The following is a 24,048-nucleotide window of genomic DNA, read 5'->3' on the forward strand; positions in this document are numbered from 1 at the left end:
TGTGAGGAGCAGTGGACAGAGGGGCTGGTTTACTGGCTTCTTTACTGGGAGACCCAGATGTAAAGTGAATGGTTGTGATACTTATCCCTCTCCTCGCTAATAATAAGTGGCCTGATTTGTTAAGTGGAGACAGATCCGAAGATGTCATTTAAAAAATGAAACGAGCCCAGCTGTACTGCCTTTATGTACTGCGCAGATGCTTGGTGGGGGACAGGCTTCCAGGGCTTGGGGCCTGTCTTTAACCCGCCCCCAACTCTCCCTCTCCTTCCACCTCACTGGGCCTGCGTCCCCTGCCTGGTGACCCTTCTGTTGGCAGCTCTCCTTTCTCTCGTGCATTGCCCCCCTCTCTGCCAACCACCCCCCTCCCCCTTGTAGTCCTTCCTGCCTCTGCCTCTTTTCCTCCTCTGAGCTCTCCTCCCTCCTTCTCTCATGCCCCCTGGACTGTCTACCTCTCACTGACGCCCTTAAGTTTACCAACACCCTTCAAATATTGCTCCCAAGGACCAAGGTTCGCTAGTACTTGAAACCCAGAACCCACTCCTGGGACACAATCACCGGAGCCATCTTTCTTCTTCCCAGGTTTCCCCCCCTCCCCCCCGAGGATCTGCCTGAGCCTCCTGATGTGGCATGATGACATCTGGGATAGGTTTATTGCGCCAAGGAGGCTCCTGTAGGAACATGTGGGCGCAGTCTAAATCAGTTTGCAGTTTGATTGGAGGGCGACCAAGATGACTGGCTCTGCTAGGCTGTTGGCTGAGCTAGTGATTTGCCTCAACCATGTGCTCCACTACCTGTGTGCCAAACCAACCCATGGATCATGCAGCCCTGTGTGCATCACTTGGGCTGTATTGGGGCTTGCTTTGCTTTCCTCCTGTGCTATGCCTCAATTTCTCATCTTCCTGCTGTTGCCACCCTACCTGTGTCTGCTGCCTGCAGGCAGACTCTGCTCATGTTGCCTGGGGGCAGATTCCACTGTGTTCTTCCTTGACCTTAGATCAGCAGCAGGTGTGAGTTGAAGGACCTTCAGTATATTAACTGTTCCAAGAACGTGAGTTGAACTGAGCCTTTTGTACTGCTCTGTGGACTAATTGACATAAATACTTGAGTATAAGTATACCTAAATATCAATCATAGCATATAATTTTACCACAAAAACAGCATTAAAATGTGGTGAAAACTTGGCATGAGTATATACAGTAGCTATTGTGTTCCATCTTGCTAAATAAACCTATTATATGTGGGTCCTGGTAGAGAACCCTGCCTAACACAATTGGTACTGGGAGTGGTTCTACATAAACAGGATCATCAATATGGGTTTCCTGAACTGGTCCTCCAGCCTTTGTGAGCCTAATAGTACTGAGAATGCTGCCCCCGGAAGCCTGGATGAGTCTGCCACTGTTACTAGAAAGGGTGGGGTTGATCCATGGTGTGCAGTGGCCAAGTTAATATCCACGACATCACCACCAATAGATGAAGTGCTGGTGAAAGGAGAGGCTCCGAGTGATCATGTGTTTGATTTTTCCAGCAGTTTTGTCAGGATGACAAGGAGAGGGAAGCTGGTTGGCTGGTCCTCCTTACAATGGAAAGTGTGATCAAGGAGAGGGATAATCTAGAACCTCAGAAGCACAGCTCAAGTGCCGAATAGAAGACCTAAAAGCTTCTGCATGTGCTACAAAGGAGAGCCTTCTCTCCTCTAGTAATAGAGCAGACGTTGCTGAGAACAAAGCCAGAGTCTGATCATGCAAGAAGCTGAATTACAGTGACAGCTGAATTGTAGGTCTAGAACAGAGTCTGGTATTAAAGTAAGGGCATTAATCACAAAGAATTGGGATCCTGAAACGTGGATGGGAACATATGGGCTGATGATCCAGAAGAGGAGGCTATTGAGCCCCTAGAGTCTATTGAGCCACCCAGTCAATAGATCCATGCTTCCCATCCGAGGGGATTAATCCACTATTAATCAGTAAAACAATTCACACTTGAGCAGATTAACCAAACTGTTCAAGCTGAAACCTGGAGCACTGCCTGGGGGAGATACTGTATAAGATATTGCTGAGAGCCCCCAGGAAACACCCTCACCACCTGTTATTTCCACTGGACATGTTACCAGAATTGCCTCCGAAAGCTCCTAAAGGTGAAGTGCAGATGATGGCCCGGGAAGAAGTGCTGCATACTCACGAAGACCCAAGTTTTCTAATCCGTACAAGCAGAGGCCTGGGGATATCCTTGGGAATGGTTTCTGAGGGTGTGGGGAACGTAAGAGTAGAGATCGGTCTGAGCTTCCTGATACGGCCCCTAAGCACAGATGCCTCTTTCAAGGTCTCACCTCGAGAGGCTATGAGAGGATCTAATAGCTTCTCTGGTTGGTTCCCGGAAGCAGGGGCTGCCAGATGGCCTAGATTAGCCCAACTTGAGGAACCTGACCTGCCTTGGTACACTGTAGAAGAAGGCACCCAAGAGCTTAGAGAAATTGGTATGTTGAAATGGATCCATCAGGATAATCCATAGACCCGCAAAAGGAGTGCCCGAGGGCATACCTGTCACCACGACCATCAGACCCTGGTTCCTTACTCAGGGGACAGGAATCAAGTCAGCTGCTCTAGTCCCACAGCTCTTCCATTCGTGGACACTTTGGGTGGGGGTTGATGGCAGCGGTTCTCAATCTGTGAGATGTGACCCCTTTGGGGGTGGAACGACCCTATCACAGGGGTTGTCCAATTCATAACTGTAGCAAATTGCAGTTATGAAATAGCAACAAAAAGAATTTTATGGTTGGGGGGTCAGCACAATATGAGGAACTGTATTAAAGGGTCGCGGCATGAGGAAGGTTGAGAACTTCTGGTTTATGGTTTTCAAGGCAGGCCGACATGCCTGGTCCCCGCCTTTTTAAAATTCCACAGTCTGACTGATCTTTGCCACAGCGGTGTAATGTCTCTGTTGCAGATGAGACCGCTGACGCTCATGGCAGAGCCCGAAGTAGAATACAGACCCCTGTCCAGGAGGTCTTCCTCTGCAAGCTCGCACATGCTCAGGGCAGCGACAAAACAGAGCACCAGTATTAAATGAAACGTGAAGACCCTCGGATGCCAGATAGAAAGGTGAGCACTGTGTGGGAGGCAACAGGTGAGCATCCATGAAATGGATACCAGCCCCGGTGTTGGGCAAAGTGCTGGCCGGAAATAAGGCTCATGCAGGTCACCCACGGGCAAGGTGGCTCGAGCTATGAGACCCCGGGCCCCACTGCCCTTTTTGGGCAACTGAGAGATCCTAAACAGGGCTAAGGATTCTTGGCCCATGCCTCTACCACTTCAATGCCTTCATTGGCATCTGTCCCGTAGGGCTGCCCGCTGTGTAACTGAAACCCCTGAGCTCAGAGGGCCTCTCGGGAGTATGGTGTCTCTTTCTAATAGATAAAAGATGGAGGGCTCCCCAGTCTAACTCTTGCTACTCTCAGCCCATGCGTTTGGATCCAACCCAAGTGGTTCCGGGGCAAGGCCAGTCGATTGCAGTTTCCATTCTCAGAAAAGGGAGCTACATGACAGACAACAGAGCCACACGCACACACACACACACACACACACACACACATACATCACTCACGTATACCATTGGAATGTGGGAGGGAGCTGAGGGGGACACCATAGATCATCCATGCTTGCGCCCCTCCCACATCTGAATGCACATCTCCAACATCTGCTCCGGGGGGTGGGGCGGGGGGGCCAAGGATGATAAAATGATGACAAGATAATGCCTGAAGTTCATTGTTCAGTTCCTGGGGACACCGATGTCACAGACACAGGAGTGATCGTCTCCTCCAGTAGCCACGTGCACAGATGCACAGAGTCGCTCACATAGGGACTCAATTTGAGGTCATAAGGTCTAGAAATGTTCCCAGACTGTCCTTTCATCCCAAGGTCACAGTGGCCCCTGACAACCTCTCCGGCTGCAAACTGGCAGCATTTCTGTAAGCGTCCTTCTTTAGGCATCCCGGGAACGATAATGGACAGGGAGTATCAGCCTGTGCATTCACTGAGCACACGATATGTGTAAGGTACCAGGTAACACTTCACCGTTACTCTGCTTATTGACTAAGAGCACCCCTGAGCACAGGTGCTACAGTAAGTGGCCTGTGAAAGGCAGAACGTGGGCAGGCAGAACGCTGGCGGAAAGGAAAACTCTATTACTGCCACTCAAAGGATCGCTCTGCCAGGGCAACCCTGCCCAGTCTGGCATAGAAACCTTAGGAGACCTGGGAAACAAGGCCATCCGCTGCGTGCCAGCTCTGAGAAGGCTCACTATATTGTCTCCTCGATTTCAAAGGCCAGGAGTGAAGTGCACAGGAACCGGGCATCATGCCAAAAGGCATTGCGTATAAGTGGCAGTCAGCCCCCAAACTTGAACATGACTTTTCTAAAGTTGAAGTTTCTCACACACAGACACAAATAAAACCAAAGAAAAGAGAAATCAGCCCCGGATCACACGTTAAAATGGCTGCAGGAGGTCCCTTCAAAAGCTGCACCCTCCATACCAGCACCCAGGCTCCCACCCAGAGACAGGGAGTGGCTCAGGGTCAGCCGGGGGTGGAGGAGACACTGGAAGTGTTAGCACACTCAATGGGACCCTTGTTTCTCCATTACACCAGCTGGCCAAGGTCAGTGTGGCCGACCGGTGGGCCTGGGTCCCTGGAGCCCCAGCAATGCAGCTGGGGAGACCTAGGGGCAGGTCCTGCACTGTGTTGACTGGGACACTCCATTTCAGCAGCTGCGGAGAAGCATGCCATCGCCACGTGCACAGCCCTTCCCCGGACACGCACAGGCACCACCCACTCTTGGCACTCACAGTGCACTGCAGAACAATCAGGAGGAAAACACACACACACACACACACACAGACACAGACACGCGCGTGCACACGTGCAGGCAGGTGGCCAGCTAGACTCGACTACAGTGTAGGAAGAATGCTTCAAACACAAGGCTGTGAGCTGCAGGACACCTCGTCTGGCAGCCTGGCTCTCCCAGCCAGCAGCCCCTTAGACGGCTAAGGGAGACCTTCTAGACAGAGCTGACTATCAGGGAGTCCCTGAGAAGAGGATGGAGCAGAGGTACATTTGCCTGACTTGTCCTAAGAATGCCCTTGACCACCAAATGGACTCATTTCCCCTGGGGCCTGATCAGGAGTAGCTTGCTGTTCCCCGAGGAGGAGAGAGGCACACTATATGACATCATAGAGGAGGACAGGGTCTCAACTGAGACTGGGCCCCCAGATGGTGAGGGGAGAGGGCAGGGAGGGGGCGCAGGGCTGGGTCCTGTCCTGCACCACCCTGAGGGAAGAGTCATGAGAAGGAATCCCCCAGGCTCTCGCACACATTGGTGCTGGCCCATCATGCTTTGCTTGTCTTAAGAGAGTTCCTCATCTTAAGCTGCTCCCTGTAGGCCAAGGCTGAGGAATGTCCGGAACCTGAGGCTACAGTGTCCTAGTACCTTGGGGAGCTGAGTTAAGAGGGAAAAGAGCTAGAAAAACGCACTAAGGGAGAGGGAAATCTCGCCAGAGGGCTCTCCCTTCCTGCTCACACCTATCCAGGTAAGAAGGAACTGCTGGTTCCTTCAGACAAACATAAGGGAGGGGAAGCTGGTCTTCACGTGAGAGCTTCAGGCGTGGGGAAAGGGGACCAACACCGGGGATGTGCATCTGCCCCTGGGTGCTCACACTGCTCTGGTGCTCAGAAAGACAGAAGGGAGCCTGGTGTCTGACCACCTTCACCACAGGGAGGGTTCAGGCTGGCTCTGCTCACTGCCCACTCATAGAGGCAGCTCGATCCAGACAGTCGCATTAGCGACTCTGTAAGCCAGGCTCCCTTCCCAACAAAGCAACGGGAGCATCATGGGAAACAAGAAGCCCTCAATGTGGCATCAACCAAGTGTCATATGGGACAGCAAGCATGCAGAGGACAAGTGAGGGGACGTCTGTACCAGTCTGAGCAGGCATGCGAGGCCCCACCACTTGTGCTCTGCTCAGTTGTGCTCTGCACAGAGTGACCACACATTGAGTAAGGTGAAAGCTAGAGGTTAGAGAAGGAGATGGTTAGAACACTTCCTAGTGTAGCACTTAAAACACGGGCAAAATCACTATGTGATGAAGCCCGCCTTCAGGAAAGGATGGTGAAAGGTGGAAGGAGAGTCCTGAGGGCCGAGCTGTCTTGCCATCCGGGTGGCTGTGCGCTATGGAGTAAGGCCAGATGTCGAAGCTGTGCGAGGTCCGTGCCACACCCGGGGAACTTCTGAAGGCCAGGCTCAGCGGGGCTTGGGAGAGCCATTCATCTGGCTGCCCGAGGTCACTGTGTCTGTAGTGAAGAGACTGTCCAGGTAGGACAAGCCGACCTCTGTCACCATGTTCCGGTCAACTATTGTCTGGACCAGGCCGTAGATAGCACCCTACAAATCCAAGCAAGTCAAATAGTCAGTGATTGCGGGGCAGCAGCAAGACTAAGGTTTGGTTTCCAATCTCTTTTCTGCAGCCCTGGCTTCCCACATGGCCCCATCCTGCAGCCTCCACCAGGTCACCCCCATCCCAGCCAGGCGTGTCATCGCACAGACAGCAGCCATAGGACATTGCTCATAGGTACTGGCCAGCCTGTCTTTTCTGTCTAAAGAAACCCTCTTATGGGATTTACCATGGACAATTCCAGAAAAAAATATCATTTGTTGACCTGGTGTCAAGATGTCCTTTAGAAATGCACAAAACCACCACCTGTTTGGTTCAGCAGGTCTTAGATTTCAGCTGCTCTACAGAGACGGGGTGTCTCATGGGAGCCCTCAGCCCCCCTGGGAATGGGGGAGGCAGAATTCCTCCAATGAACAAACAGGTAAGAGGTCTGCGGGACAGGAACGGAGTGGACCAGGCACCGGTCATTCCTTCTTCCACAGGATCCCTGTCCCTGCACCCCCACCGCCCCCAGGCGAGTGAGAGCCTGTGTCCCTACCATTCCGGTGGTCTTTGCTTTGGGGTTCTTCATGATTTGGGTGACAGATTCCCGGACGTCCTTCAGAAACTGTATGGCTACTCGATTCCGGGTATGGAGTAACGTGATGCCGAAATGGATACTGTGGGTGGGAGAGAGGAGGATGCGCAGTTTTTAGGACAGCATCCCACAAGCAGGCGTCCACGTCCAAGTCATGGGGACATTGCTGCATCTGGTTTGCCAACAACCATGCTGCCCTCAGGCTCGCAAGCCCCGTGTCCGCTTCAGCACAGCAAGTTGGAAGGAGAGCCAGACCTGTCATGCCGCCCTCCTGCCCAAGTCAGGCCTCTGCGCACAGCCATGCTCCCACCAATGAGACTCTTCTGTCTTAGAACCACTCTGACAGCTCAGGGCTACTGGCTGAAATCTTGAGGAACTTTGGACAAAGAAGCAATGAACACAGCTGGAAGGAGGAAGGGCACAGGGGCACTGAGAAGGCCTGGTCGCGTGTCAGAGGAGAAAGGAGACGAGATCATGAGCACTGAGCAGGCTGGTCAGCTACAGCGGACTCTTCCTCTCCAAGCGTGGAGGCTGCGTGGCTAGGAAAGCGCACTAACCAAGCTCCTGGCAGGCTCTGAACGAATACAGAGCAGCAGAGGGTTCCCAGCTAACTATTAATCAGGAATTACAAGGCACATTGGAAACACAGGTGTTGTCATGTCATAGACTGAAGGGCACAGGGATAGAAAGAGAATGGAGGGAAAGCTCCTTCACCCTTGGTCCCAGGAGGCTGTACCGAAGTTTACCAGGCACTGAAGTAGCTTACGCCTTATTTAGAAAGGTGTAAAGGCCTTAGAGGCTACATCTCACGATGCCAGGGGACAAGGAAGAAGAAACCTAGACTCTAGCAGCCAAAGTCCACCTTCAGAAGCCCAGGCTCTCTGCCAGCCAAGGAGCAAGGGGAGGAGAAGAGGATTCCTCAAGCTTACCTGGGCGGGAACTGCAAGGGGTTCAGGTACCAGCCTTTAGCACTCATCAGGTTATACAGGCGGTAGATGTCAAAGTCATTGGAGCCCAGAGCAATGATGGACAACTGAGGATCCCCGATGACAAAGATGCCTTTGATATTCTTCAACCTGAAAACCAGAGGAGAGAAAAGAGGAAGTCCAGTCACACAGGCGTCTCCTTAATCACCTGTGGACCTCTGGTTTTCTCACCTTATAAATAGAGTAAGCTAGGCGGGGATAGTAGGTTGTATGGGTGTGTTTGGGGGGGTGGGGGACATGGGTCAATGCTATGAATATTCAGAGCTCCAAGGCCCACCCAGGTAACATGCACATGTGTCCCTAATTCCTAGCCTGTCTGCCCAACTTCAACCGGTGACATGCGCACAGGGCCATGTGAACACCAGGCTGGCCAAGGAGGACCTGACTCAGTGTGGTGCCAAATCAAGGCTGTAGGACGAGACGTCACCACAGTCCCCAAGCCGCGTCACACATCCTCAGTGTGCACTTTCCTATGGCACTGAAAGAAAGTCCAATTCACAGAGCGGGGAGGAGGGTGGGATTCTGGGAAATTCATCCCTCCACCCCTACAGTGCTGAAAAGTCCACAGTCATGTATGTAATCCCCAGAGAAAGGGAGGGTACAGTGTCCCTCACTCGGCAGCACATAGGGACCACACGTGGGCCTTTACAAATGGCACTTGGCTGCTGACCCCTCCCCTTCACCTTCCAACATCCCATGGTCAGGGAGAGGGAGGGCGGGCAACATGTGGACAGAGAGTGCAGCCAGTTCCAGGCTGACAGGAGCCCAGCTTTCAACCTCCTCCCTTGTCCACGCCCTCTCTCACTCTTGAGACTCTGTATTCCAGCAACTGTCCAGTGTGATTCCTGAACCACCAGCACCAGATCTCCTGGAAATGTGCTAGAAATCCACACCCTGGATCTGTCAGTCTGAACCGTCTGTCTACCACCACCCTGTGTGGCTCCCCTCGGCAAGACGTATCCAGGGAATTGGTGGCCTGCAGAGCAGCCCTGATGTCCGGCTACCCAGATACTGCGCTGTCACAACAGAGCACGGAGCTGACTGTCCTGCCAAGCCAGCACCACACTCCTCCCTGGCCACCCTCCACGCTGGTCTCAAGGGATCACACTGGGGCTCAGCTAAGGGAGGATGAAAATGCCTGGGCCTACGAGCTACAACAAAATCCCCAAACCCAAGGGACAAAGCAGAATCCCAGTGGCCCACACGTACTCTGCTTTGAGGAAGCGAGTGGTTTTGATGATGTGCTTGGTCGCCTCCACATAGCCGTTCTCACCGAAGTGCATCAGGGTGGCCCAGCAGGCTGCACTAATGCCGCCAGGACGGGAGCCGGCCATGGTGGGGGAGGCGTAGACGCCACCCTGCCAGTCTGTAGTCACAAAGAACTGGTAGCTCCTATACTTCTGGTCACTGTACAAGATCACCGAGGAGCCTTTGGGGGCATAGCCATACTGAGAGGGAAGAAGCAGAGAGGTCAGAGTGCAGGCTTGACCAGACAGCTTACCACCTAGTGTCACACCCGTTTCCTCAGCAGTTTCTCTGTAGTCTGTGTCCCACTCACCTTAAGGATTCAAATTCATGTCACGGGTGGAAAGGGCATACGGGATGTGCAGGGGGACGAACCTGAGGCCCAGGGAAGGACAGTGCAGGCCCAGTGAGGGGTTGACCTCCTGTCACCGGGCACTTGCTCTCCCCTGTTTCCACCACGTACGTCAGAGTGATGGTTCTACTGGACGCCGGAGCAGACAGCACGAATTAACATCACGGTCGAAGTAAGCGTCTAGGGGAACCTGACTCAGGGAGCCCGAAGCACGTCTTCTAGGGGTTGTACAGCAGTTGCTGAGCGGCTGCTGATCAGCAACCCAGCACTAAGTTGCAGGACACCGGACTCCTTCCTGAGCATCACAAGCCAAGCCTTTCACTTGTTGTGACTTTTCCTTTTTGTGAGCGCCGTGATGCTCTGAATCAAAAGTCGACTTAAGCTGGCTTTATAAATAAACTATGTGACTGCTTTCCTGATGAAAACATGCCCTGTCAATCAGCTCTCACTGACGCCATGTGGGACGACTCATTCTCTGATCACACAGACAGATGGTAAGGAGAACAGGCTGGAGATTGTAGGGAAAGATGGATCATGAGGAAAATGAATCGACCCCTTAGCAAAGACCAAGAGGTCTTACCTAGACTCATTTAGAGCAGGCTCAGGGAGCACACCCAAAGCAGGGACCATTCCTGAGGCTGCCGGGAGTTCTCCCGCACCTGGAGACCATCTGTAGAGTCCCGACCATGGTTCCTAGGACATGCCGTGGTGGTTACGCTTTGGGCTGTGATCCACATGGGTGACAGTTTGAAACCACCAGCCTCTACTCGGGAGAAATAAGGGACTTTCTACTCCCATAAGAGTTAGGGTTTTGGAAATTTCCAGGTGAAGTTCTACCATGTCCTATAGGGTCAATAGGATGGCAATGACTGGTCAGTACTGTGTACCTTGATTGTGACTCCGTCCAGCTGAGGTGACAGCACAGGCATTGCAAATCTCACAAGCCAGCAGTTCCTAAGCACATGGTTCTTCTTGTCTCCAAGGTTCAGGAGCCCAGGAGCATGGGAGTCATGAAATCCCCATGGTCTTTACTCGCTCACTGCCATGGAGTCAATGATGACTCATAGTGACACCTCCCTGCCACCCCCCACAATCCCCACCCACGCCAGGGTTGGGTTTCTGAGAATGTAACTCTTTCCAGGAGCAGAAAGCTCCCTCTTTCTCCCACAGAGCGGCTGGTGGTTTCAACCTGCCACCCATATTTGGATCACAGTTCAACTGGTAACCACTACAGCACCAGGGCTGCTGCCACACTCCCAGGAACGCCGCCATCAGCGCCTCTCTTCTCCCGGCCACACTCACTAAGCTCAAGGCTTCAGGGAAGGTTTTTACAGGGGCAACTAAAGGAGTCACACAGTCCCTCAGGCAGCCAGCGGACACCTATCCTCTCCTGGCCACTGCTAAGACACAGGCTACAGGTTCTGGTTCACTGCAGCCTGGCACCCCTACCTCCCGTTCTTAGCTGCTGAGGTACTTGCCCCCATGAGAGCAGCTTCCAGGTATTTGTTCTGTTCAAGGAAGGCTTCAGCCAGCTAATGTAGTGTAGTCACAGAGCCAACTGGCTCCTCTGGTTCCCACTCGCTGTCCTCAGGCTCAGCTCACCTTATGAGTGTCCGCGGAAATGCTGGTCACACCCTCCACCTGGAAATCAAATGGCTGCTCCAGGGGGTAGCCTGCCTTCTCCATGAAGACGAGGAGGAAGCCGCCCAGACAAGCATCTACGTGCAGAGGTATTTTGTACTTGACAGCCAGCTAGTTTGAGAAACAAGAACATTTTACAAGATGCTGGGGGAGAGGTGCCTATCAAGACCAGACTCCTGGGGTCTGTCTCGGTGTTTTTTTTTTTAATGCTGGCTATTTTGTTTTATGCCGAACAAATCTCATCTTTCAAATACACTTATTCTTCAAACTATTCACCGAAAACGTACACTCTCTGAGTTCTATTCAAATACAAGCTCAAAGTCACTGCACAATCCAGTAGGAAGCGGGTGGTGCCCTGAGGGGTAAGTCCTTTAGTAACTGCAGCGGGAAGAGGTGTGAAGGGCAACCCATTGAACACCATCCTCTGGTGAGCAGGTTCCCAAGGGTGGCTATTCCTCATCTGAAGCTCAAGGTCATTCTCACTGCAGAATGACGAGTTCAAACAGAGGCCTCTGCCCTGTATTATTCCTCCCCAAGAACAGAAGCTAGTGCCTTTCGGCCCAGAGCTGCAGGCTGACCGCAGGGCTGAAGAACGCTCTTGAGGAAAGCTGTGGTCTGCCCTAGGATCAGCGCCGCTCCTCCTTGCCACGCAGGCACCAGTGGATTCCACGTGAAGATCCCACACTGGCCGCTAGACCAGCCCATGGCTCTCGTGTACCTTGGCCACTTCTGGGACAGGGTCGATCACACCATGAGGAAACTGTGGGGCGGAGCAGACGAGCATGGCGGTGTTCCGGGAGATGGCTCTTTTCATGGCCTGAGGACACAGGGTTAGAGGAAAGTGAACATCCATGTCACCACTGTGCTCTCTTCTGCTGCCAAGTGCATCTTGGGCACTAGTTGCAGTCAGCTGCTCCTCCTCCCCAGGCTGGGAGAAGCCCGTCCCTGTGGCAGCACCCAAGCACACCCCAGGGGGCCCATTTGGGGGAAACTACCTGTGAGTAAAATATAAGGGGAGGCTGGGGGAAGGTGGGAAAGATGTGTGAGGAGACTAGTGGGTTGGCTGGCAAACGATCAAATTGTACGTCCCAAGCCAAGGTCTCTAGCGGGGACACCAGGAATGAGGTTGTTTACTTTGCCAGGTGTGTTTCCTCATCAGTGAACAGTAATAATATCAACAGGTTCAGGACCTTCCTGGCAGGGTGCAAGGCTCAACTGTCCAGCTGAGAAGCCTCTGAGAACTGCAGTCCTGCCCAAATCCTCAGCACACGAAGTCCGATGATTACAACAACAACAGCAGGAGGACCTCTATCAGGCCGATCACAGCCACGGCGAGAGTCTCGGGGTGTAGTTTGTCCTTTATCGACAGAGAAGAGGAAGGTGATGGTTTCCAAGCAAAACCCAAGGCTGTAAAGACCTGGGCTGCCGATTGGATCATGTCCCCATGGGGAGTCACGTAGCCATGAAAAGACTGAAGCTCCATCAATCATCACTGCCAGTGCCACTTGGCATAGCCTGGCTGCTACAGCCCGGGGCCCTGTCGAGACGTTGGAGGTAGCTCTGGGGAAGCTAGTGTGTCCCATGTATTTCCTGCTTCTCAGAGTCCAGGGCAGACAACACACCCTCCAGGGCCACTCACCTGCACATCCACCTCCATCATTTTGTTCAGGGGAACTCGCACGATCTTCATTCCGAAATAATTGGCTGCTTTGTCAAAGGCAGCATGGGCAGTTTGGGGGACCACCCTATGCGACAGGGAGACAACAGGTAAATTCAGATAGGATTTCCAAGAGTCCACAAGCACACTTCTGATATTCTCCCCCACATTTCCTTAGATGGTCTATACATTGGTTTTACATTTCAAGCAAACCCAGAATATGATCAACAGACTTCTCCATAGAAATTTCTGCGGACACTGTGCATATTTGCTTTCTGACCTCCCTCAGTCACACCTCTCTTACACTTCCACTGTCCCCTAGGGGTTCAACAGCTCAGTGCTGAGCAATGACAGACACACCAGGGACTCCCAGAAGAAAAAAACTGGAAACAGATTCATGCTCTTTGACTAAGTATGAATGACAGCACGAGACCGGGTGCAAATGAATTCCAAACCATTGCCCAGCCCCCGGGGAGAAAGCCCTGAACCCAAAAATGCCGCGTGCCCACACTGTGCCTGGCGGGGCTGCACAAGGGGCGTCCAACGGCCACAATGTTGGCTGTGGGGCCGCAGGCCGTCTCAGAAAAGATTCTTCTTGAGTTTGGTTTTGTCCCTCTCCAGTCAGGCGCTGGGCTGAGATTTCCTAAGGGGACCCTGGGCAGTCTATTGAGGCGTCTTTTGATGACCTGAGATGAGCAGAGCTTTCCTGAGACTTCAGATCGCTGAACCTAAATGACACAGCACTCACAAAGATAGCCCTCCCACTCTGTGCCCCCACGCGGAAAGAGGACTCTCCTCACTGCTGAGGACTGATCATGGATAAACTTGGGCTGGGGCAGGAGGGAGCTAGTGGGCAGACAGAGGGGAGAGTGGCATACGTGTGTCAAGAGGAAGCCCTACGGTCTGGCTCAGGTTCACCTGGCAGTGCTCCTCCACACAGATGTGGAACGACAGGAAGAAACCACCACGAATACGTACATCTCTGGGTACTTGATCCCATTATCAAAGGCCAGGTCCCGATAGGCTTTGCAGGCCATCAATATGCTTTCTGTCCCGCCAGAGGTTACCTGGAATAAAGAGGAGATGCCATGTGGGTGCGGGAGCTAGGAAGAGCCCTTAGGACGCCCCTCCTTCCCAGGCCTCGAAATTTCTGACCCAGAAACAGAAGTGAGCTGGGTAGCATGCTGGGCGGCACACAGTGGAGGCATCATGAGAAGGGAAAGGGGCTTTGCTAGCTAGTCTAGAACCAGTTCAGGGAAGGGTCAAATTCCTAAGAGTGAGCAAAACGCCCACAACTGTCTAATTCAATGGTTCTCAACCTTCCTAATGCCTCCACCCTTTAATACAGTTCCTCATGTTGTGGTGACCTCCAACAATAAAATTATTTTTGTTGCTACTCTGTAACTCTAATTTTGCTACTGTATGATCATAATGTAAATATCTGATATGCAGGATGTATTTTCATTATAAATTGAACATAATTAAAACATAGTGATTAATCACTAAAGCAGTATGTAATTATATCTTGTGAATACTTATCTCTAATGACAAATAAATGAAAGTTGTTCTTGAAGCATAGGTAACAGTCTTCACACCGGGTACTCGTAGGCGGGCAATCTGCATGTGGACAGACCCGCATAGAGACAGATAGAGGCGCAGCGTTCGGTCCCTAAGACCATCAGAAATATGTGTTTTCCAATGCTCTTAGGCAACCCCTGTGAAAAGGTCATTTAACCTCCAAAGTGGTTGCGACCCACAGGTTGAGAACCGCTGGTTTAGACAAACGCATTCTTGTCCAGAGCCCATCTACGGGAAACCATTTCCATCTCCATCGTCTCATCTCGTCCATTTGTGATTTCACAGGGCCCTCAACTCCACTCAAAAGCATCAGAATCACTGGCTTTGACTTTCAAATATCAAAATCCTTTCAGGAAGGTGCAATGATGGGGTTACCCACAATGCTAGTGAGCCGTGCACCACAGAGGCTGCAACACTGGGCTCAAACATCACAATTGTGATGACAAAGGACTGGTGACGTTTACTCTGTCCATCACAGGGTCCTGAGAGTGGGAATGGAACTCGGTGGCGCCCAGCTAGAACAATGCCATGCACGGGAGGCACACACAGTTTGCACGTTCGGGATTCCATGGGGATGGAGGTGACCTACTCAAGCTACTGCCTTTAGATGGTCTGTGAACATTGAGACAACTGGTTTCCTAACGCCACCTGGAAGTCAAAGAATGGTCTATGGACTTAATAAATGCCATGTTTTCTTGAGAGCTGTGTTGTCGGGTTTTTTTAAAATAACAGAATCATCTATGTACAGTTTTGGCAAACAGAGCTCCACAGGTCAGATGAGGGTTATGTTTTGGGCAAATCAGTCATTGTGCTTTAAGAAAATGACACTTGACCACCAGCTATTATTGAACTTATTCTGCGCTTGTTTCCCTTACCACACAGTCATTGAGAAATCATCTTGAATAAAATTCTACTCAGATATTGCATTATTGATGCTGCTCCATAGTACCCACATGATGTTGAGCCACCTTCCTTTGGAATGGCCATAGATACAGATATCTTCCTGCCAGTTCGTCAGGTAGGCTACTCTCCAACTGTCTTGGCACAGAGGAGTGAGCCTTTTTACTAGAGCATCCATCTGCAGAAGTGGGTTACAGTCTAGGAAACCGATGGGGCAGTTGGCTCTTTCATACAAGGTCACTATTTCTTGGCACTGTCTTGAGCACACACAACAAAAGACTCCACACTTGTAAGGGTGGGGATGAATTCAGTCATCCCAAAACTCCTAGCTCCTAGCACAGTCATGGAGTGAGTGCCTGGGTGATGCAAACTGTGAATGTGCCCTGCTGCTGCTAATCTAAAGGTTGAAAGTTCGACTCCTCCCAGAGGTGCTAAGGGAGAAATCCTTGGAGATTGAGTTCAGGAACATCAGTCACTGAAAATCATATGGGACACAGAGCTACGGACACCTGACACATGGATGGGCACAAGGAGAAGTCAACTCCAACGCAACTGTGTTTTTAGCATATTAGTAGCTGGCAACTAATAGACACCCAGCTAACATTTCCTGAGGGCGAACTTGAGCCTTCATTACATCATGGTCCCCACAGGCTCTTTATATTCATATTCATCTGTCTACGTTTTGGTAATATCTGAAAGAAAGAAAATCTTCCAAATAAATAAAAAGGCAGAGCACTGAGCTAGATGGACATCTTAGTTTTATCATCACTAGAGACTGACAAAATCTTAGAGAGGAGCTAAGTATTTAATGTACAAGGAAGAAACTTGAGCGCCTGGAAGATCACAGCCATTCACCCAATGTCATATTTTAACATCTACTGATAAGTAAAACTGAGATTTGTTATCCAGTGTGGAGTAAGATGAGATGGAATGAGAAAAGTCATGACTAAAATTTCCTAAAACCCACACAGAGGGCAAACATACCACTGGATACAAAGTCCCAGTGGTCAGAAGAAACCATTAGCTGAGAAAAGTCAGGCATGTTTTCACTCAGCAAGTCTTCATGAAGCATGTGACCACTGTGTCCACATAGACATGCATGCATTCAGCTGGGGCACCAGGCACGCGCTTTGTGGCACTGTGCATCCCAAGTTGCAAAAGACAAAGTTCTGAGAGTTGAGGTCAGATCTGCAGAGCAGCAGCATGTCCTGTGGGCCGGCATCCAGTCTGACTCAGAAGGTACCATGGGGAGGCAAAGTCAGCAAAGGACCAGCAGTGTTCGATTCTTCAGTCATTAAACACTGACCTCAGCAAAAATACTCCCAGACCTCTGGTCAATGACTCCCTATGTCCTTGTTTACAACTAATCAATTCTAAATAATCAATTTTGGGCAAAGTCCTGTTTGCCTGTGATGGTAAAAACAGGGCCAAGTAAACTCTAATTTTTATTTTTGACTTTGCCACTTCTGTCTAAACGTGCTCCCACTTTCATAAGTTTTCCTTCACCGCATCCCCAAGGAGAAAGAAATGTAATTACAAAGTTAAAAAACACAACCGAGAAGCCTCCATATCTACCTGTGATGTTATTCAACTCCCTTGAGCTGCTATACAAAACTCTGGTTATAGAATATGATATGTAGTTCAGAAATCAGAGCCGGCTGCGCCTGGGAGAGAGGTGCTCTTTCTGCTCCTGTAAAGACTCAGGTTCTCGCAAATCCACACAGGTAGTTCTACTCTGCCCTATAGGGTCGATGTGCATAGACCTCAACTACGTGAAGGTTTTGTGTTTGTGTGTCTCAGAAAATGAGAGCAGAATGTAGCTCACTTCAGAATATTGTCTTAGATGTTGTTTGGCCAAATGACTCTTCCACAAGCTAAGATTCACTTTCAGGTAACAGTAATTTCATTTGTTTGTAAAAGTATGCATATGGCTCTTGAAAATTTTTTACATTGTTGTGTGGGGCAGGATTGGCTCTTCCGTCTCAAAAGTTTGCCGACCCTCAGTCTACAGACTATGTGGCCAACCACAGACAGCCAAAAGGCATTCAGCAAAAGGCTGGGGTGGGGGTAGGGGGAGGGCAGTGGAAATCATGGACATCATAGTCAATAAAGAGCACCAGAGCCACCTAGAAAAACAAATGTATGGAAGAAAAAATTCCATGGGACGGGGCCTTTTAATATGTAATGGTCTGCCACAGGGGGAAGGAGCCATTTATGGGACTTGTAGTTCCAACAAGATAGATTAAAAACCCCGAGAAGACCTCCTGACTAAAAAGCTCTGTGTAACAACAGAGGCCACACGCATTTGAGAGCTGAATTTACACCATTATGTAAAGGAAGATCACAAAATAAGCATTTCTGCTCAATTGGTTCTATTTTTTATAACACTTTCCAGTAATGACAAAGGTAATCCCAAAGCTTCCCTGAAAAACTTCATGTTAATCCTAAGTCACCTTATGAGCTGCTTAGAGAGGGCCAAAAAAAAAAAATCACGAATATAAGGAAATTTGGCATCAAGAGTAAAGTCACTGAAAACAATCAAGAGCAGAAATAGGTAATATTCACAGATATATGAATGACGAGACATGAATGATTATATGGAAAATATCTAAAGAAACAAAAGATACTATCGAAATGATACGGCAAGAATAGTGACTTTAAAGAACTAAACCTGGCTCAGTATTAGAAAATGAACGCAATATACCACATCAACAGAACATAAGAAAACTACACGATCCTCACTACAGATGTAGAAAAAGCATTCGATGAAAGACAACACCTTCTCTTGATGAAGCCCAACAGAAGAATGGAATCTAAAGAAATCCCTCAGTAGGATTCAGGGTACATGTGAAAAGGCAGCACTCAACATAATACTTAATGGACAAGACTGAGCGCCTTCCTCTTGAAGTTGGGAAGAAGACAACAATATGAACGAATGTACAAGAACTGGATGAAGTAGGCAAATTCTCACAAGTACACACCCTACCCAAATTCTCAACAGATGCACAACAAGTGAAGAGAGGGAATCAATGATGAACCACAATAAAAGCCCCAATCCAGATGGTTTCACTTGAATATCAAATCTTTATAGAAAAACTGAAACCATGCTCTTTCAATATTGTTTAAACTCTTCCGAAGAAATACTCCATAATTCAGCGTATGAAGACAACATCACTCTGACACTGAAACCATAAAAAGACACTATAAATGAAAAAAACAACAACTATAGGCCAAGATCCCTTATGAATACAGATGCAAAAATCCTCAACAAAATGCTACTGAACAGAATCCAACAGCAACAACACTCGTCCCCAGGGACAATGCGGGATTTACTGCAGGGGTACAGATGGTTCAACCTCAGGGAGCCAACAAAGAAGAACAATGACACGATCACCATCAGTGGATGTGCAAAAAGCATTCCATAAGAGCATTCTTGATAGAAGCGCAGCAGATCTGGCATAGAAGGGAAACAAAGATTCAGAGCATGCATGGGGGTGCCTACCCCAAACACGGATTTTTCCTCCTCGAATTTGTATTTAAATGTGTTTACAGAACAACCTTATCCCCTTCAAAGCACTCCAGTACACTGCATTCATTGGTCAAATCTGTGATTCCATTCTGGCAAACACCTTTCAGAGCATCTGCTTGGATGGCTGACAGCACTCCCTCGTTTTTTCTTCACCTCTTCTAATCGCTGTCATTTCATGTCCCTCCTCTTTCACGGAAACAAAAATAAGTCCCAGGCAGCAAGGCCAGGTGAGTCAGGTGTGTGGGGCAAGAGAGGCATGTTGTTTTGTTGTCAAAGAGTGGTGCTCTGACATGGCTGCATGAGCAGTGCATTATCATTGGGCAAAAGCAGTCCCCCATCTGCCACACATCAGGCCTTCTGATGCACACTGCTATGCAAGCTTTCCAGAATCTCTGAACAGAAAGCTTGATTAACAGTCTGACCTGATGGAATGAACTACAAATCGACATTTTCATCCATTCAGGAAGTTGAGAGATATCCAGAAGGAGGTTTGACATCAATCAACATTTCACGTTTTTTTTAAACGAGAAAATTACTCATTGTACACTTGAGTTTTTCCCATAGTGCTGTCCTTGTAAGCTGTGTTCAACATCACAACTGTTTCTGCAGAATTCTTCCCTGCAGGAAACAAATTTCACAGCCACATGCTGTTCTCTTAAATCAGCCATCAGAACAAAACGAGGTGGGAGCGAAACTGCTTTCACAGAAAAATTCAGTGGCCAGCGAGAACATTGGCCAAGAATCAATCTAAGTCTCCCACATGGAGGATGAGGATTCGACCACTGAGTCCCCACTGCTCCCCTACTTTGCCTTAACACCCACTGTGGGTAAGTCCATTCTGACTCGCAGCAAGTGGTGGGACAGACAGAAGTGCTCCACAGGCTGTGTAAGGCTGTTAGTCTTCATGGGAGCAGAAAGTCTCCACTTTCTCAGTTAGAGATCACCATCCCTCTGCTGCCCCCATGCCACCAAAGAAGTTCTTACAATTACATGCATCTTTCAGGACTGCTCTTAACAAGAGGGCAGAGTCCACGTCTGTCTGGTTCATCACCAAATGTAGGGCCTTGATCTGAGGTTTGAGTGAAACTACTTTCATGAAAAAGTTCACTGTGACCAGAGAGAACCTTCCCAGGCGACACCACTGGGTGCACTAACTGGGAGTGAATTGCTTGATGCTCTTTATATATACTAAGAAAGCTCCACTCCACCCGGCGAAATTCTGGCTTTTGTTCTGTTTTTGTTGTAAATGAACACGGAACAACCAATATTAGTGAAAGACTGAGAAGTTCCCTCCGTCTCAGAACTGGAGCAAATCAAGGGGGTCTGGTTCTCATCACTTCTATTCAATATTGTATTGGACATTCCCACAGAGAAAGAAATTTAAAGCAACCGGACTGGAAAGGAGCAATTGAAATCATCTCTCTTCACAGATATCTTCATATATAAATACAAACACACACCCAAAGAGGCTTCAAAAAGTTCTGTGGAAATGTAATTAATATGATTCTCTACATAGAAAATCAAAGATTCCACAAAAAAATTTATGGAGCCAAGAGAGGTTTAGCAAAGGTGAAAAGTCCACAAACTAATTAAAATCAGCTGGGTTTCTAAACACCAGCAACTGAAATCTGAAAGGGAAATTCCGGAAACAATTCCATTTACAATAGCATCTAAGACAATAAAATACGCAGGATAAATCTAACAAACAACATGAGGGTATCAAACAATGAAAACAACAAAACACTTGTGTAGAACTACACTGCAGGCCTGGAGCCCCGTCCTCACCCCTCCCCACAAGCGGGCTCTAAGAGAATCACCACTTTCTGGGCCAAAGAACCTTTAGCACAGAGTGTGCAGGAAATCCCTGGACCCTTCGGGCCCCTAGCCCTGCTTGGACATAGGCCTAGCCAGTCCGCTGAACCTCAGAAGCAGTGGCGGGGGAAGGGCTGCACAGGGGATCCCTGGTAATGGCTCAGGCACAGGGAAGGGAGTGCTGGGATGGTGGACCAGTTCCCAGTGCTGATGCCCTAGTGATTCCTCCACTCTGTATGTGCTGAGCTCGCTGAGCTATGAAATGACGATCAAAATACTGCTGAAAGAGGTTAAAGAAGACTTCCATAAATTTAAGGATGACTCACTATAGTTAAGATGTCACCACGACCCAACGTGATCTATAGATTCAATGTAATCCCAATAAAACACTGCTAAGCCTTCTTTGCAGAAATAAAGTTTTAACACCTCCAACTTCGAAGGCATGGTAAAGGACCCCAAATAAGTGTTGAAAGAACAACAAGGTAGGGGAACTCACACTTACTGGTTGGAAAACATACTACAGGTACAGCAGTCCCCAAGACTGTTCCAGGTCCAACAGGGGACACACAGATCAGAGGCATACAACTCTGAGTCCAGAAGTGAACCCACATAGCTGTGCTCAACTGAATTTTGACAAGAGTGCTAAGGCCATTCAATAAGGAAATGAACAGTTTTGGGAAAACTGCATTTCCAAATGGAGAAAAGTGGAGCAGAATCCATGCCTCACACTAAAAAAATCTCAAATCAAATCAAGATGTTAATGTACACACTGAAACCATAAAATTATTAAGAGAGGAGGTCAACACTTTTAACACTGGATTTTCTATGTACAAGAAGCAAAAGCTAAAATAAATCACTGGAACTCATAAAAATGAAAACGCTCTGTTCATAGGACACTGAGCCAAATCCGACAAGGTAAGATACTAACAGGAGAACATCTGTGGAAATAACATATTGTGAGCAGCTAGAAAGCAGTTAAAGACCTGAACAGACCTTTCATCGAAAGCCATTCAGTGGTCACCAAACGTATGAAGTGATGCTGGAAGTCAGCAGCCCTCAGAAAGATGCTGCCAAGTCAACCCACTGGGATGCAAAGTTACAAACAATAAAAAGGATCAAATGCTGGTGAGGAAGTGGGGAACGGGAGCCCATGTGCATTGCTGGTGGGAATGCAAAAGGTACAGCTACTGAGACAGCGCCTCCAAAAGGTAAAAGTAGAACTATCATGTGACCCAGCAATTCCACTACTAGGTATTGACCCAAAACACTTGAAACCAAGACTCAAAAAGAGTCTTACACCACTGTTCTCCGCACCAGTTTTCCTAATGGCCCCACCGGGGAATCCGCTAAAAGCCCATCAACAGATGACTGCTCAACAAAGCATGGTACTTACATGCAATAAGCACTAGTCAGCCAGGAGGAGAAAGTCAGTCTGGATACATGCTACAGCATGCATGGACCTTGACGATATTATATTTATAGCGAGGGAAAGAAGTCAATCACAAAAGGAAAAATATTGTATGACCTCACGTATACAAAATGATAATCGATGTGCAAATGTATAGAGACAACATTTATGAGTGGGCCTCATGGGTGGGAAGATGTGTTTGCACTGACGGTAATTCCTTTGAGTAAGAGTAAGGTGTATTGCTGAGAATTCTAATTGCGGTCAATAATTAGCACACCTGTAAAAGTTGAATTGGAAAAAGTTGTGTGATGAGTGTACTTATAAGCAAAGCAACACAGAGAATACCTGCTGAAGCTGCTCATGTGTAACCAAACACATAGTGGGTTTGGTTCCTTAGGCTGGAGGTTTAGGGTAACTGTATGGGGTCATGGAGCAACCTAGTTAATTGGCCTTATAACACGCTTAGTGCTTCTGTTCTATCTCCTGCTATATTGGTTGCAAGTGGTGATTCAAGGCACATTATCTGGTCTCCGTTCTATAGCCACACAGGGAAGATGAATCCCTGAAACATTGCCCTAAAATCATCCTAAAAACCTTCAACCAAAACATTCCTTAAAATATTCTTCAAGCCAAACAGTAGTTTGGCTTAACTAGTGAAAAAGAAGAAGAAAAGATTTGCCTTTAGAATTGCGTTTTGAAGAACCGCCTGCATGGGATCAAATTGACAACAGCAACACAAAAGGTTCGGCAGGAACACTGGCGGGTGGGGGGCTGTTAGTGAACTTAGGTCAATGAGGAACAGCGCAGAACAGGAGGTGAGTGGTCATACAACTCAGATTGGAAGCAATGTCACTGAGCGTCCATGCTGAAACTGTTGGGGTGAACTAGGTTTTGCTCTTTGTAGTCTCAACAATAAACAACCAATTTTTTAAAAGAGGGAATAAAAAAGGAAACCAAACACAATTTTTAGCATGAAATGGAGAAGTCCAATGGAAGAACTAAAGAGTCTCATCAGATAGAGCTCATGAAGAATCACCTAGCTCCAACAATGATGAGCTCAGGGCTAACCTTCCATCCATTCCCAACTGTCCCCACCCCCCCTTATGACTGGGAATAGCTGCTGAGTTCTAGTTACACCTTTACAGCCTATCTATTTCTCTTCTCTGAACAGAAAAACTCACTGCCATCGAGTTGATTCTGACGCACGGCGACACTATATGGCAGGGTGGAACTGCCTCTGAGTTTAAAGACTACAACTCTTTATAGGAGTGCTAGTTAGATGTTGTATCTTCTATCCCGCATGTCTCTAAATATCTCTTTTATAATTTCTATATCTCTGTTTTTAGCATTTGCATTCTGGTTATGTGTTTAAGTTGCCTTGTTCCATAAATTAAGTGTGGAAACATGTAAATGTTTTACATTGTCATAAAATAAATTAGGGCTCATTAGACAAATGGCTGATTATAGGGCTGAAGCAAAAAAAAAAGATTAAGATGATGCGAAATATTTTGTAAAAGTAGTAAACAGGAAGCAAAGACCCGGGAGCCAAAATGGAGCCCCTTCTCCTAGCCAAAGGTAGGGTTATTTGAGCATCAGTAACAACTACAATGGATTAAAGCACATGTATAATTCTACAATTTACTTACCCATCTAACTATACATTCTTTTAACATTTTAGCTATTATGATTATGATACATGCATATAATAGTTTTTCTATGGTATATCCCAAAGGGCAGAATTGTTGGTCCAACAACTGGAAATCTTACTGGATAAGAACAAACTGCCTTTTAAACAATTCTAGCAACTTTATGTGGATTTCAAATTAGAGGGAAAAATTCCAAGAACAGTATATTCCAAAAAGGCGACAGTTTATTGATTACAACAGAACAAGCAGAATTTTGTCATTGTAATTGTTAACCTG

At 48.4% G+C, this 24,048-nt stretch overlaps 1 protein-coding gene across 1 annotated transcript in view; it reads right to left on the reverse strand.

The window, feature by feature from the left end:
• Positions 1 to 6,290: 6,290 nt before the first annotated feature.
• LOC142429063 (sphingosine-1-phosphate lyase 1-like) overlaps positions 6,291 to 24,048 on the reverse strand; it is a 51,961-nt gene continuing 34,203 nt past the window's right edge. Inside the window, exons 7-14 of the mRNA XM_075534045.1 lie at positions 13,878 to 13,966; positions 12,882 to 12,987; positions 11,961 to 12,059; positions 11,204 to 11,353; positions 9,214 to 9,452; positions 7,948 to 8,094; positions 6,980 to 7,100; positions 6,291 to 6,431 (exon numbers count right to left, since the gene is read on the reverse strand). Of these exons, the coding sequence (XP_075390160.1) occupies positions 6,291 to 6,431; positions 6,980 to 7,100; positions 7,948 to 8,094; positions 9,214 to 9,452; positions 11,204 to 11,353; positions 11,961 to 12,059; positions 12,882 to 12,987; positions 13,878 to 13,966 (1,092 nt within the window). The remainder of the gene's footprint in view (positions 6,432 to 6,979; positions 7,101 to 7,947; positions 8,095 to 9,213; positions 9,453 to 11,203; positions 11,354 to 11,960; positions 12,060 to 12,881; positions 12,988 to 13,877; positions 13,967 to 24,048) is intronic.

This window comes from Tenrec ecaudatus, chromosome 16 (assembly GCF_050624435.1).
Source record: "Tenrec ecaudatus isolate mTenEca1 chromosome 16, mTenEca1.hap1, whole genome shotgun sequence".
NCBI lineage: Eukaryota > Metazoa > Chordata > Mammalia > Afrosoricida > Tenrecidae > Tenrec > Tenrec ecaudatus.